At 33.3% G+C, this 16,550-nt stretch overlaps 1 protein-coding gene across 3 annotated transcripts; it reads right to left on the bottom strand.

Annotated features, from left to right (window-relative positions):
* Window positions 1-379: 379 nt before the first annotated feature.
* Window positions 380-4,359, bottom strand: LOC127084063 ((S)-coclaurine N-methyltransferase). Of its 3 annotated transcripts, none has more exons than XM_051024444.1 (11): window positions 3,924-4,359; window positions 2,872-3,225; window positions 2,663-2,771; window positions 2,286-2,510; window positions 2,030-2,129; window positions 1,842-1,952; window positions 1,636-1,719; window positions 1,477-1,535; window positions 1,219-1,367; window positions 689-1,048; window positions 380-590 (listed from the first exon to the last, which is right to left on the bottom strand). In XM_051024444.1, exons 2-10 carry the CDS (start codon window positions 3,056-3,058, stop codon window positions 1,044-1,046), a joined length of 1,029 nt encoding a protein of 342 aa, XP_050880401.1. In that variant the 5' UTR covers window positions 3,059-3,225; window positions 3,924-4,359; the 3' UTR covers window positions 380-590; window positions 689-1,043. The 3 variants fall into 3 exon arrangements, with proteins under 3 accessions (XP_050880401.1, XP_050880399.1, XP_050880400.1); XM_051024442.1 differs by having other exon boundaries at window positions 1,179-1,367; window positions 3,924-4,358; XM_051024443.1 differs by lacking the exons at window positions 380-590; window positions 689-1,048 and having other exon boundaries at window positions 1,055-1,367.
* Between the last annotated feature and the right edge of the window lie 12,191 nt (window positions 4,360-16,550).

Raw genomic sequence — 16,550 nt, 5'->3', positions numbered from 1 at the left:
AAATTTTTTAGGTATACCTTAGACAGCGCTTTTGAAAAGCGCTGTCTAAGCCCCACCCCCTTAGACAGCGCTTTGGCCAAAAGCGCTTTCTAAGACCCTCCTATTTTAATTTTTTTAGGTATACCTTAGACAGCGCTTTTCAAAAAGCGCTGTCTAAGCCCCCCCCCCCCCTTAGACAGCGCTTTTGCCTAAAGCGCTGTCTAAGGTATACGAAAATTTTTGAAGCTTTTGTTTTAAACCACATTTTTTCCAGGTTTATAAACCAGAATTTCTACCTGTTTTCAACCAGATTTTGACAGACAATTATCACATTTTATATATGCCATTTTGGCCTTTTTTCTACCAATTTTTGGCTAACAAATATATATATATATATATATACCAATTCAAACCAATTTTGCCTTAAATGTATCAAAATATATACAAATTTATGTACACATTTACAAGTCATAACATATACCACAAATGTACACATTAATTACACAAATTTATGAACAAACATTGAGCTTTATCATGAATTGACACCACTCCTCTTTGATTTCGTCCACTTGATCCTTTGTATAAAATGCACACTTGAATTCATCAAAGTACTACATAATAATATAACATATTTTGAATTAATTCCAACTATTTAATTATATGAGATATGTGTAAATATAAAAATAACTCATAAGTTAGAAATACATACATCGGTGGGAATCTTTAATCGGCCCAAAGCAAGAGTATCTCGCATAAACCTCAACATGAAATACCCGCAATCTATTTGATTACGTTGTTGAGGACATTGATAATTTGGAGTGTACTTGCATCTCAAAGGCACATGTGGACACACAAACATGAATCAAAGTGAATTAGTATGCATTAACAAATAAAATGTAATGGACATTAAATGCTAAAATAAGTGGATGAAATGAAATATGACATGATAAAATGATGTAACAATATAGAGATCATGGTGAGAATAATGGACATTCACCTTTGTTTCAACTACAAATGTCATTTGTTATTGATCTCTGCTGATATCTATTTTCCTGAAGAAGACTTCACTCTGACAAAAAAAATAGGCAGAAAACCAAATCAAACTGGTTTATCAATAAAAACAATAATTATTCATTCCTAAACCTCGTTTCTAGACTCAATTCACAAATCAAGAGAGTAGTGATTTTGACTTTCTTTACTTCTTTTTGAAAAGAAAGTGTACAATCATCCATTCTTCACCATTATTGTATCCAAAAAGTTCTGCTACAGCTATGAAAAATGTTCTCCAGTAGACAGTCCATTTAGTAGCCGAATCTATGCCATATGTTGATTCCATAATTGGCTTGATGGAAGCCATGTTCTTATCCATTCTTTTGAGCCACTCTTCACTGCAAAATAATTTCGTTTATGCTTCACTAATGCAGTTAAAACTTATTTAGTAAACAAAATAAACTATTGATGCAACATGACTAATTGGGCAGTGTAGCATATTCCAACCTGGTCTGCGCATAGTGTTTCCCATTTACGAGCCAATGCTTGACGACTGTAACATCATCCTTTACACATCACCAAATAATTCAATTACAAGTTAGCAAAATCACCACAATATAAAGGCATTACAGAACAAAGCTGGTGCAAACCGTCATATAAGCTTACTTGGAAATAAAGAAGTAGATTTGCTGCAGGCATAGTTCCTCCAGTAAAGAAGTATCGCGTAATCCAATCATCTTCATTTTTGTCCTTTATGTATAAGTAGCAAGTAACAGTAATCAAATGACTAGTATTGTTGAGAACTCGATTAGTATTATTACGGTATCGACTAATATGACAAGCAAAAATAACTGACAGAATATGAAATTTACCTCAAAGTGGTAGGCAAATGCTTTGTGGCAGAAATGATGAACGAATAAAAGACCATCCTCTTTCATCCATTTGGATATCTTGTTGAGAAGATCTTTATAGTTCTTCATATGCTGTGACAAGGTTAAAACTCAAATCAAATTTAATGAAACACAGCTTCACTGCAGATAATTTACCAACAAAATCAAACCTCAAACATTCCAATGGAAAATATTCTGTCGTAAGAAGCTTCCATTTCAAGTGTGCTAATGTCCGCAACAATGATATCCACATTTTGCAGTTGCAGCTCCCTGGCAAGAGGCAAATGCAACAAAGTGATTTTGATCATCATACAATAAGTTTATTTTTGCAAACCAAACATTGATGTCATGCAACAAGATTCATCTGTTTGATTAAATAATCGTAAAGTAGCCTGAAGCAAATGATAACAGTATCAAGAAACATACATGCATTTCTCCTCGATAAAAGCTTTTTGAGTGTTGGAATTGCAGATTCCTGTAACCCTGGAATTACTATAATTCTTGGCAATGTATAAAGTCAGCGAACCCCAACCGCATCCGACGTCAAGAACTGTATGACCATCTTTCAAGTTTGATCTCTCGCAATACAGTTTCAACATTTCTTCTTCAGCATCTTCCAAGGTCTTTGAGGCAGAAGAGAAATAACAAGAACTGCACCAGTTCATACATTTAACAATGTTACACAAACCATAAGGCTATAACTTATATCTGCATATTTAACTACTTTTCTTTTGGCAAATACTTGACATTGCCAACAAATTGAAAATATTTCATGATAAATAAATAAAAAAGCTGAGAAGTACCTGTATTTGAGATTGTTTCCAAGAACGAGCTTAAAGAAAGAGGTTGGTAATTCATAATGTTGAGATTTTGGCTTATCAGTACTAACTGCAATAGGCATCTCTTGTAAAGCTGAAAGATTATCATATCATATCATATCAACTATTAGACATTAAAACAAGATCATGTTCTATCACAAAATTATAAAATCAAATAGAAGAAAGAGAAGTACAATGAGCAAATTGGAGAAGATCAGAGAGCTGAAGTTCAGAAGAAGGTTGGTAAGAAGAGCGAAGTCGAGTGGCCAAAAGCAAGCGTGAGAGTCTTCTGATGACGGCATCAGGAAGCAGGTTGCGTTCGAGTGAACCGAGCATGAGCTTCACCGTAGTGATGTATGGTAGTTGCATCATCCCTTCCATCTTCTACGCCGTCAAAGTTGCAACCACCACAACACAGCACACTTGTTTTGCGTCTGTGTAAGGTTTTTGGGTGTTGGGCGCCTTCAGCACACTTGCAAGGCAATGCCCAACAGCAGCATATGCATAGCAGAAAAATCCAAAGCTGCGAATAACTAGGCAACTAAAACCTGAAAGTCACAGTAAGAGAAAACGATTTTAGAAATTAACCCAACTCACAATCCAGGTTTCAGAACTATAATCAGTTTCTTTTCAATAACCTGTTTTAGTCCAAATCAACATAACCAATCTATTTTCCTTCTGATTCACAAACTTAATCGCATCCCGTAACCAACCCCAAGTGCAATTGCTCTGTCAAAAAATGAATAGATCCTTAACAAACTATTTAACAGAAATTAACAGTGTTAAAATCATTCCCAACAACCATACTCTTCAAATCTAACTGAAATTTAACCTGCCTTAACCATTCTACCCGAGCTACCCGACTCGATTACGGCTTCCAAACTATATAAACATACATCACTCTTCAATCAAAAAGGAACAATTCTCAAAGCTCACTCATCACTATCATAACCTCTATTCACCATTTTTCTCTCCCTTCTAACCTTGCACAAAGGTCCATTAGGAAGCCATTGGAGCTTCACATCGAAGCTGCAATTATGCTTGATCTAGGATTCGTCTCCACACAACGATTCACACAGAGCATTTGTTCACACGCGACGCACACAAGAATTCACGTAACAGAGTTTCAATGAATCTTTCATCATACACAACAATCACAGAAGCACACGCGAAGAGGAGAAGAAGGAAGAAGCATCGCACAAAATAGAAGAATCAAAGGGAAGAATGAGGGGATTCTGAAGATTACCTGAAGGCGCCTTCATCTTCATGTTCGTTCGCTCTGAATTCAATTTTCACCGGGCCACTCCGCCGTCTTACAGGTTGGTGAAATTCCATTTTTCTCGATCGATTCTCCTTACTATGGTGTATTTTGTAGTCCATGGAGCCAATCCCTTATGGTTTGGTCTCCGAATCTCCCTTTGCTCGCGTTTAATTCAAGATTTAGTGAGTTAGGGTTCATTTGATTTTGGTTTGGTTTGGATGTTTGACTGAAAATTGAGAGGCATTGAGGTTGATTTGTGATAGAGGACGAAGAGACGGTCTTAATGGTGTAACGAAAGTGATGATATGCCCTTCGCCGCTGCCGGAGGCGATTCTGGCGCGAAGGAGACGGAGGGAGTACGGTGAGCCTTGAAGCAGGTTTTGGTTTGAATGGGGTAACACTGGACTTAGGTAAATTATCCTTTTCTTTTTAATTGAAAGACTTTAAACAGCGCTTTCTCAAAAGCGCTGACTAAGGTCTATATTTAAAAGCGCTTTCTAAAAGCGCTGTCTAAGGGGGGGTCTTAGACAGCGCTTTCTAAAAGCGTTGTCTAAGACCCCCCCTTAGACAGCGCTTTCATTATTTTTTTAGAACATTTTCCGTGTTTTATTTTTATTTTAACCTTAGACAGCGCTTTCTTTTAAAAGCGCTGTCTAAGATGCGCTGTTAAAAAACCTTTTTGGCGTAGTGGTGTAAAAAAAACATCAGACCCTTAGGTAGAACAACATTAAGAAAAATATTTTTCAAAATATTATATTCAAAATGACAAATATGATAATTGATAAGTGTCAAAAAGATTATATAATTCCACATGAAGACTTGGTACTTATAAGCTCAAACTAACATGTTTTATCATTGAATAATCCAATTATCATTTAGAATTGAGTTGTGATACATATTTGTATGGTATCTTTTGATCTCTTTGTTAATGTGTAGAAATTCCTGCAATCCAACAAAATAGGTACACAAAGCAAAAAAGATAAGTTTATGGATATTCACTAGGCGAGCATCTAGCGAAGTCAAGGCAAGCTCACTCAACGAGCCTAAAGCGAAACAGGGCCGGGAAAATCAAAGTGCAAAATTTAGCACTCTCAGTAAGCGAGCTTCAAGAGAGAGAGTTGGAAGAAAGTTTTAACATTCAAAAATTAACACCTTCGCTAAGCGAGCCTTAGCAAAGTTCAAGCAAAGAGAAACAAAATTTTTGGAAAATCAAACTTCATCACTTTCGCTAAGCGAGCAGTAGCGAGCAACCAAAAAAGAGAAACAGAATCAAAAGTCAGTTCTTTCGCTTAGCGAGGAGGAAGAGAGATGGATCGCTTAGCGAGTCATATTTCTCTAAGCGAATAAAGGCGGTTCAGCAAAGGCAGTTTGAAAATTCTTCATGGTGAAGTAAAGATGGTTCACTAAGCGAGGCATCAATTCTCTAAGCGAAGACAGTAGAAACCAAAACCTATAAATAGGAGCAGAAACATAGCATTTGGGGAGATCTTATGTTTTTAGCATTATAATAGACTAGAATAAAAAGTAAGAGAATGACATTGAAGGATACGAGCTAGATTCACATCAATTATCGAGAAATCACTATTGATGCCCATTCATCTCAATTCCTCCATTTTGTATCAAGCTACCCAGATCTTGGATGGCTAATTCTTCTCTCTTATTGGGATTGAAAGTAATCCACCATAACCGTATGTATGTTTATTGATTACAGTAATATATATATATATATATATATATATATATATATATATATATATATATATATATATATATATATATATATATATATATATATATATATATATATATATATATATATATATATATAATCTCGTTCTCCATGCTTATCGATGTTATCTTCATTTTATTGTTTAAATTATAGATTGGAATTGTTATTGAGAAATACAGTTCGAATTTTGATCTAAGATAATCATCTGTTAAACTCTATTTTCTAGACATAGACGTAAGGTTAAATATTCACTTAATGGATCGAATCTTAAAGATGCCCGATTGGTTGATAGATTGAGAAATCATCGATTAAACAATTTGGTAGGAATCTTATAAGGAGTTTAGACATAAGCACTGATATGAGCGATCTATGACAATAATCATGAATATTCAAATTATGTATAAGTAATCAATGAACTGCATGCGCATTTAGTGAATGAACTCAATCCCATCAAGCTTTCATATCTCTGAACTCTATCTATTTCATCATCGTATTTACTTTTCAGTACTTTTCTGATCAAAACAAATTTCCAATTATCGACTTAAAACATAATAACTGTTGAACGACAGTGATATCGCACCAATCCTTGTGGATATGCTAAAAGAAATACTTACTTTTAATTACTGAACATCAAAATGGCGTCGTTGTCGGAGACTTCCATTTAGATATTACAAGCATTGCGACAGTTTTTATTGTTTTGAGCAAATTTTCACTTGTTAATATTGTATACGCATATACTCTTTACCCGTCCCTTTGCTCACTTGTGTTGGCTTGGTTTTTAAAATCTGTTTATGCAAGGTAGAACACCAAAAGAACAATTTATTTTTAATCCCGAGATCGAAAGGACAACAAGACGCAACAACAAAAAAGCCAGAAAAATAAAGTTACTAGCCAAACAAAGAAATCAACTAGATGGAACCTCTACTTCGGTTTCTTCGACATCTTCCTTACCAAAGAACGATATGGATGAAGTCATCAACAAAAATGACAATAATGGAACTCGAGCTCCTAGGATGCCATGTCACAATAGCCCAAGACGGTTAGCTCATATTGTCAGGCCTCTCAACAATAACAGACATATCGAGATGAAAACTGGATTGCTTTAAATCATCTATGTGAATCCGTTTGCGGACATGATCACGTAGACCCATATACTCATCTTACTAAGTTTTATCAACTTGGCGCTACACTTGGTGCATCTGAAGTTGAGGAGGGAGATGTGTTTATGAGATTATTTCCTATTTCTATGATAGGAAAAGCCAAAGATTGGTATCTCGACCAACCAGTTCAAGTTATGATTGAATGGAATGCATTATAGGAAAAACATTTGAACATGTTTTTTCCACACAACAAGTTCATGAAGGCCAAGACAACAATTCTTGTATTTTCTCAAGATTTTAATGAAACATTGTGTGAGGCATGGGGGTGGTACAAGTCCATGTTGCGGAAATGTCCCAACCATGTTTTGACGATCTCACTCAGATTCATATTTTTACAATGGTCTTTAACCACAACCAAAGCTTTTGTTAGATACAACTGTAGGTGGTTCTTTAATGTCAAATAGTGCAAAAGATGCGATAACCATCATTGATCGAATGACACTTAACGACCATCAGGTGCAATACAACTGAGGGCATTTACATAAAAATGTTGGGACACTTGAATTATGAACAAATGATGTAATCTTGGCTCAAACAAGTTACTTACTCACCCCTTGGAAGAAGTCACTAAGAAGTTATCAAAACTTCCACAAAAACTCAAATAAATGCAAGAGGAAAACAAACTGAAACATATCGCTCTTTGTGAACTTTGCACTGATGACTATCTTACTGGTTTTTCTCCTCCAACTAATGAGGAAGTAAACTATACGGGAAATCAGCAGCAAAGGTAAACACCATATCAAGGTAACCAAGGCCATCCATGATGGACCAATGTGAATTATGGCCAAGGTAGGAGGAAAGATGCGGGACCGAAAAATAGGCAAAATCCATACCAAGGCTTCAATCAGAATCCTCCTCAACCGGACATAACTTCAAAGTTGGAAGATACATTGAATCAGTTCATGAAATTATCTATTGCAAATCAGACAAAAACTGATGCGTCAATCAAAAAGCTAGAAATGCAAATAGGGTAGATTGCAAAATAACTCGCTGACCAACAAGGGGGAGCATTCACCGCCAACACTCAGACAAATCCAAAGGAACACTACAACTCGATCATAATCAGGAGTGAGAAAGTGATTGAAACAGGAGTTGATGGAAATTCTAAAAAGAAAGAGATGTTGTTGAATCAAAAGAAGAACATGAGGAAGGAAGAAAAGAAAGTAAGCAAGAAGTAGAAAAGAAAAATAATGAGGGAGTTTTAGTAAAAAATGAACAAAAAGAAAATGAGAGAAAAGTGAATGAGGGGAGGAATACTAAGAATTAGAAAATAAAATGAAAGATGATAATTTTTCCAATGCAACACTTACAGTATCCTCATGCTCCCACCAAGAAAGACAAGGAGAGGCGGTTTGGCAAGTTATGGATATTTTTAAAGGATTATATATAAACATGCCATTTTCTGAAGCTTTAGAAAAAATGCCGACATATGTCAAATTCATGAAGGATATTATTACGAAAAAAATGGAAGTACGCATATGAAGAAACAATCCAAGTGGATGCTAGCTGCAGTGCCATGATATAGAAAACCCTTCCACAAAAAGAAACATATCCAGGACAAGTTACGTTACTTATTACTATAGGAAACATAAATGTAGGAAAGACATTTATTGATCTTAGTTCTAGCATAAATATGATACCATTATCAGTGGTAAAGCGGATTGGAGATCTTGATATGAAAAACACAAAGATGACACTCCAAGTAGCAGACAAGTCCATTACCCGACCGTTAGGGATAACTAAGGATGCATTGGTTAAAGTTGATAAATTTATATTCCCTATAGATTTTATGGTGATGGATATTGAGACACAAGTTGATGTTCCTCTAATTCTAGACCGACCATTTATGAAAACGGAAAGAATGATGGTAGATGTGGATGAGGGAGTGATGAAAGTAAGAGTGCAAAATGAAGAAGTCAACTTGGTAAGTATTTTATTGCATTCTGCATTATAGGTATCAATTTAAAAGATCTAAATGACATTAATGAAGTATCATAACAAAATTATGCAGAAAACTGGATTTTGTCATGTTCGCTACACAAACTCATGCTCGTTGAGCGAGATTTTTGTTGACAATTTTGCTAAGCGAACCCTGTCTCGCTAAGCGAATTTAACAGTTTCGGTCATTTACATTACTTTTATATTATATAGTATGTTGGTGTGTTTAGTATGTTTATATGTTTTAATTATTGTGATTTGTCAAATGTTTGTCATTTTGTGTTTGTTCTCAAAGATTGGTCTTCTAAAGTGCTCTAAAAAGCAAAGAAGACTTACTCAAAATTTGAAAAAGAAGTAAACCAAATGAAATTGTGAGGATAAGATTTATGATGAATTTGACACAACAAAGGTACACGTTTATTGATTTTTTTGGGGAATGTTAGCATGAATTGGAAATTCGCACTTTGTGCAAATTCAGTTCATGCATTTCTTATGCAATAAACATGTCTCAAAACTTGCATTACTTATGTATGAACCATAAATTATGAGGAAACATCCATTGTTCACTTATATGCTAAGGATGACTGATAATCCTTGTACTAACTCGTTCGACTAATGTTTAATCTTACAACTGTTTTGAAATTTGTGAAGCATAGAAAGGATCAAGGCATTTTTTAATGTTGAGCAAAATCACCAAACCAAAAATGGCCTCATCTTACCTTGTGAGTGAGGGGGCATTTGTGAACCCCTTTGAGCCATAAAAAGTATGAATGAATCAATGTTAAACTTCAACAAATCACTAAGAAAGCCACTTGGTGAATTTGTTGTGTTTCATTAAACAAATCAACAAAGTTCATCATTGATTCATTCTAGTTCCCTTAAAAGCAAACCCTTAACCAATTTCGATGAATCACCAAAGACGAAGAGTGCGATTCTAGAAAAGAAAGTGAGAATTACTTAAGTTGGGGAGAGGTTGTTTCTTGGGCAAGAAAACGAAGAAATTTGAACAAATAAAAAGGAAGATGCAATAAAAGAAAAATAAAAAGAATGAAAAACAAATAAGCACATTCTTACATCAAAAGATTCTTGAGGAGTGGACAAGAAAATGAGAAAAAGGAAAAGGGTGGATAATATGCAAATTTGAGGTGATCTTCATTAACTTAGACTGTTTTTGTTTCAAAAACTTTAGAAATGACATTTTTTTTGTTAAATCCGGCCAAAATGCAACCATGGAAAAGTCCTTAGTGATCTATGTTTTCATAATTTCAAAGTGGATTGTTCAGATAAGTACATGATTTAACCAGGATGTTAGCAAGGTTATTGTATGCTATTTCTCCTCCCACACTTTGAATTGTAAATCTTCATCCATTTTATGAACAAGTTTTATGCGTGATTGAAGAATATGGAATGTTATTGTTTCTGAAATTATGAACTAAAATTTGCATGAATTGTTTCATATTCATGCTCTGATGCTAAACAGGTGATAAATATGACCTTTACATGTGGATTCCACATTTGAACCATTCATCTTCATTTGTTCTCTTAAAATTATTGAACAAATGAAATTTTGGTAGGAAAAGAGTGAATTTGAAAAGCTTTAGTAGACTTTGATTTGAGGACAAACAAACGTTCAAGTTGGGGAGAGTTTGATAAGTGCCAAAAGATACTATAATTCCACATGAAAACATGGAACTTAAAGGCTCAAACTAACATGTTCTATCATTGAACCATCCAATTATCACTTAGAATTGAGTTGTGATGCATATTTGTGTGGCATCTTTTGATCTCTTTGTTATTGTGTAGAAATTCCTGCAATCCACCAAAATAGCTACACAAAGAAAAAAAGATAAGTTTAAGGATGTTTTCTAGGAGAGCATATAGCGAGGCCAAGGCAAGACCGCTTAGTGAGCCTAAAGCGAAACAGGGCAGAGAAAATCAAAGTGCATAATTTAGCTCTCTCGCAAAATGAGAGTCAGCGATCTTCAAACGAGAGTTGATAGAAAGTTTCAACATTCAAAAATCAACACTTTCGTTAAGAGATTCTTAGCGAACTTCAAGCAAAGTGAAATAGAATGTTTGGAAAATCAAACTTCATCACTTTCTTTAAGCAAGCAATAGCGAGAAACCAGCGAAGAGAAACAGAATCAAAAGTTAGTAATTTTGCTAAGTGAGGAGTAGCGATAAGGAAGAGATATGGTTCGCTTAGCAAGTCCTATTCTGCTAAACGAAGAAAGACGATTCAACAAAGGAGGTTTGAAAATTATTCATGGTGAAGTAAAGTAAATTCACTCAGTGATGACAGCAGAAACCAAAATCTATAAATAGGAGCATAAACATAACATTTGGGGAGATCTTGTATTTTTAGCATTATAATAGACTGGAATAGAAAGTAAGAGAAGGAGATTGAAGGATACGAGCTGGATATGCATCAATTATCGGGAAATCATCGTTGATGCTCATTCATCTCAAGTTCTCCATTTTTTATCAAGCTACCATGATGATGGATAGTCAATTCTTCTCTCTTGTTGGGATTGAAAATAATCCACCGTAACCATATGTTTGTTTATTGATTACATTAATATATATATATATATATATATATATATATATATATATATATATATATATATAATCTCATTATCCATGCTTATCGATGTTATCTTTGTTTTATTGTTTAAATTCATAGATTGAAATTATTATTGAGAAATACGGTTCAAATCTTGATCTAAGATAATCATATGTTAAACTCTATTTTATAGATATAAACGCAAGGTTAAATATTCACTTAAAGGATCAAATCTTAATGTGGCGCGTTTGATTGATAGATTGAGAAATCGTCGATTAAATAATCTGGTAGAAATCTTATCAAGAGTTTATACATAAACACTTATATGAGTGATCCGTGAAGATAATCATGAACATTTAGATTATGTGTAAGTAATCAATTAACTACATCCGCAATTGGTGGATGAACTTATTCCCAATAAACTTTCATATCTCTAAACTCTATCTATTTCATCACCATTTTTACTTTTCACTACTTTTATGATCAAAACAAGTTTCCACTTATCGACTTAAAACATAGTAAATGTTGAACGACAATGACATCACACCAGTCCATGTGGATACAATAAAACAAATACTTACTTTTGATTACTGAACATCAAAATGGCGTCGTTGTCGGGGATTGGTGTTTAGATATTACAAGCATTGTGATAGTTTAATCATTTTAAGCAAATTTTCACTTGTTAATATTGTATATACATATATTCTTTACCCGTCTTGTTGCTCACTTGTGTTGGCTAGGTTTTTGAAATCTGTTTATATATATATATATATATATATATATATATATATATATATATATATATATATATATATATATATATATATATATATATATATATATATATATATATAATCTTATTATCCATGCTTATCAATGTTATCTTTGTTTTATTGTTTAAATTCATAGATTGAAATTATTATTGAGAAATACGGTTCAAATCTTGATCTAAGATAATCATATGTTAAACTCTATTTTATAGATATAAACGCAAGGTTAAATATTCACTTAAAGGATCAAATCTTAATGTTGCGCGTTTGATTGATAGATTGAGAAATCGTCGATTAAATAATCTGGTAGAAATCTTATCAAGAGTTTAGACATAAACACTTATATGAGTGATCCGTGAAGATAATCATGAACATTTAGATTATGTGTAAGTAATCAATTAACTACATCCGCAATTGGTGGATGAACTTATTCCCAACAAGCTTTCATATCTCTGAACTCTATCTATTTCATCACCATTTTTACTTTTCACTACTTTTATGATCAAAACAAGTTTCCACTTATCGACTTAAAACATAGTAAATGTTGAACGACAATGACATCACACCAGTCCATGTGGATACAATAAAACAAATACTTACTTTTGATTACTGAACATCAAAATGGCGTCGTTGTCGGGGATTGGTGTTTAGAAATTACAAGCATTGTGATAGTTTAATCATTTTAAGCAAATTTTCACTTGTTAATATTGTATATACATATATTCTTTACCCGTCTTGTTGCTCACTTGTGTTGGCTAGGTTTTTGAAATCTGTTTATGCAAGGTAGAACACCAAAAGAATAATTTTTTTTTATCCCGAGATCGAAATGACAACAAGATGCAACATTAGGAAATCCAGAAAAAGAAAGTTACTATCCAAACAAAGAAATCAACAAGAGGGAACTACTACTTTGGTTTCTTCGACATCTTCCTTACCACAGAGCAATATGGGTGGAGTCATCATCTACAACAACAACAATAACAACAATGGAACTCGAGCTCCTAGGATGCCATGTCACAATAGCCCAAGACGGTTAGCTCATATTGTCAAGCCTCTCAACATTAACAGATAAACCAAGATGAAAATTGGATTGCTTCAAATCATCTATGTGAATCCGTTTGTGGGACTTGATCATGAAGATCCATATACTCGTCTTACCAAGTTTTACGAACTTTTCAGTACACTTGGTGCATCTAAAGCTGAGGAGGAAACTTTGTTTATGAGATTATTTCCTCATTCTCTGATTAGAAAATCAATAAATTAGTATCTCAACCAACTAGTTCAAGTTATGACCGAATGGAATGCACTGGAGGAAAAAATTTAAACAGGTTTTTCCACTCAACAAGTTCATGGAGGCCAAGACAACAATTGTTGTAGTTTCTCAAGGTTCTAATGAAACATTGTGTGAAGCATGGGGCGATACAAGTCCATGATGTGGAAATGTCCCAATCATGAGTTCGACGATCTGACTCAGATTAATATTTTTCGCAACGATCTTCAACCACAACTAAAGCTTTTGTTAGATGCAACTGCAAGTGGTTCTTTAATGTCAAAGAGTGCAAAAGACGTGATAACCATCATTGATTGAATGACACTCAATGACCATCAGGTGCAGTACAACAGGAGGCCTTCACAGAAAAAAAGTCGGAATACTTGAATTAGAAACAAATGATGCAATTTTGGCTCAACACAAGTTACTTACTCATACCGTGGAAGAACTCACTAAGCAGTTATGAAAACTTCAACAATAACTCAAGTTAACCTATATCTTATGACTAATTACAAAGAAGATGAGGTATGAAAAATTAAAACTAAATTTATCTTCCTTGAATTATTTTCTATACGTAAGGATCTTAATAAGTAAACTAGTAGATTAAACGATATCATCTCCACTTCTAAAAACCATATTACATCTCTTGAAAAGGAAAATGATAACTTAGTTGAGTAAATACATAAACTTAGAAAACATGTGTTAAATGTTAATTATGTTTTTACTTCCTCCGATAATATGGATACAAAATGTGAAGGTTGTGAGAATTGAAATATAAAATTGAAGATTTGCATGAAATCCTTAGTAAATCTACCAAAGTTAGAATAATTTAGATATGATTTTACCCGCACATCATATAAAACCACATCAACTACATATTCAACACTTTTGGCCATTAATGAGAAACATGTTGTGGCATTTAGTAATAATTTTAATGTTGTAAAAGTCCATTTCTAAAGATGTGGATCTAGGTCAAGTCATAAAATCGTGTTTTTGGCAGCACCTCACCATTGACTTGTACCTTTCCCACGCTTCACATAGGGTTTCTGTCACACCTTGGGAAAAAACTATAATTATTGTTTTAGCTTCCATGAATTTATTTTGCGAGGATAACCACTTAAGAAACTTCTCTTCCAATTATTCATAGTGTTTTTATCCTAATCAAGGTACTAATCTTTTGCCTTCCTTATGAGAGAATGTGGAAATAACCTCAAAAACATAATTTCTTCAAATTCTTCCTCGGCTCTAAGGGTTCCACATATCTCATAAACTTTTGTCATATGGTTATAGGAATATTCATGATCTAATCATGCAAAAGAGTTAACGTAAAGTATTTAAAGTAACCATGTCTTAATTTCCACTTATCTCTCATTTCTTGGAGGTCTTACCAAGTGAACTAATCTCTTTGAGATATTTAAACACGATATTCTATTATGGCTAAAATAGCTTGTTGGTCCCTGTAAGTTAGCGAGTTTTTGATTTTGGCCCATGTAATTTTTATTTTTTGGTCTGAGTCCCTATATTTCACTTTTTGTGTTGGTTTTAGTCCCTAAAGTCAAAATCCATAGAAAAATCCACAGGTTTCCTGCGGATTTTATCTTTAGGGACTAAAACCAACACAAAAGTGAGATATAAGGACTCAGACAAAAAAAAAAGATACAGGAACCAAAATCAAATATTCGCTAACTTACCAGGACCAAAAGGCTATTTAAGCCAACTATTATCATTATTGTTATTGCGGTTGTTTTTTCTATTGTTGTTGTTGTTATTATTATTGTTGTTGTTGATAACTTCTGGATCTTATAGTATATGTTATTTTCTACGAGTTGTCTATTCAATTTTTGAATCAAAACAAACTTTCTTTTATCTAACATCAAATAGAAAACTCATTAGAAGTAACAAGAGAGAAATATGCAAAATAAAAATTATAAATAATAAAATGAGTTAGAAAGATATATAAAATTCACAATGTCTTAAAGTAATAACAATCACAAATAAATTATAATTTTCCCATTCCCCCAAAATGATTTCATTTTGTCGCTTTCCCTTTTGAGGTCTGTAAATAGAAATTATTGTAGCGGTTGTGCCAAAAAAAAATTACAATATAGTGAGTAAAATTGTCTAATCCACGGGAAATGAGAAATATAACATATTTGTAATGATTATAATTATGATCATGAAAAAGAGCTTTTTGTTGTTTTTGAAAGAATTTCTAATCATAAAAAAGTAAGAAAATAGAATAGTAGAAATAATAAGGATAAAGGGTGTTGGGGTTAAGAGTGCAATTATTATTATAACTCCATGCATATCTTATGACAATTCATGCTCATTTTAAACTTCAATATATATTATCACATATTATTCGACAATATTACTCATGTCTGAAATAAAATTGTCATATCATTCATATTTACAAAATGATATTCTAATACAAAAGCATTAAGATTAATATATGCGAATACAACGTCTAGATTTATCTCCACACTCTAGCTCATGATAGTTGATTCCCTAGGTATAAATATATCAACTCCTTTCAACATCATCAAGATCCACATATAATTCTATATACGACCATATTCTTCAAGGTATAACCACGAGTTACCCTTGATCTAGACCTATGAGCTCCTCTATTCACATCATTGATCTACAAGCATAATACATATATAACATGAATTAATAATAAAATGAAAGATTAAATATGTTTGATAGATTAATCTAAATATAGTGTCATGATCATATAAAGTACATAAAATATATGATAATATACACCTAATCCTAATAAGAGAAAACTTATCTACACATGACGGCGGGTAGCTAAATAGAAGATGCAAAGATGAATTTCCCTATCGAAGATCATTAGGTCGGTTCCTTTGACAAATCTTCCATATTCTAATAACTCAAGTTTTCTGTCACCAAGTGTTTTACTAAAATATAAACTAACTAATATTATGTTAAAAATTTGTTATGAAATGTCCAAGCTCTCTATTTATAGAGTTTTTGAAGGTGATCTAATTCGTTAGGCGAGTAATAATTCATCCAACAAATATTGTTTTTGGCTTAATTTTATTTGAAATCTTCTTAACCGCAATATATTTTCCACCTTAAATTCACTAGGAGAGAGATATTTTATCCTAGTGAATTTGCCTTATTCTTGACCCTTTGGTTGTCTCGGCTTCACT

The sequence above is a fragment of the Lathyrus oleraceus genome, chromosome 5 (genome assembly GCF_024323335.1).
Source record: "Lathyrus oleraceus cultivar Zhongwan6 chromosome 5, CAAS_Psat_ZW6_1.0, whole genome shotgun sequence".
Lineage (NCBI taxonomy): Eukaryota > Viridiplantae > Streptophyta > Magnoliopsida > Fabales > Fabaceae > Lathyrus > Lathyrus oleraceus.
This window is presented reverse-complemented; position numbering and strand designations above follow the sequence as displayed.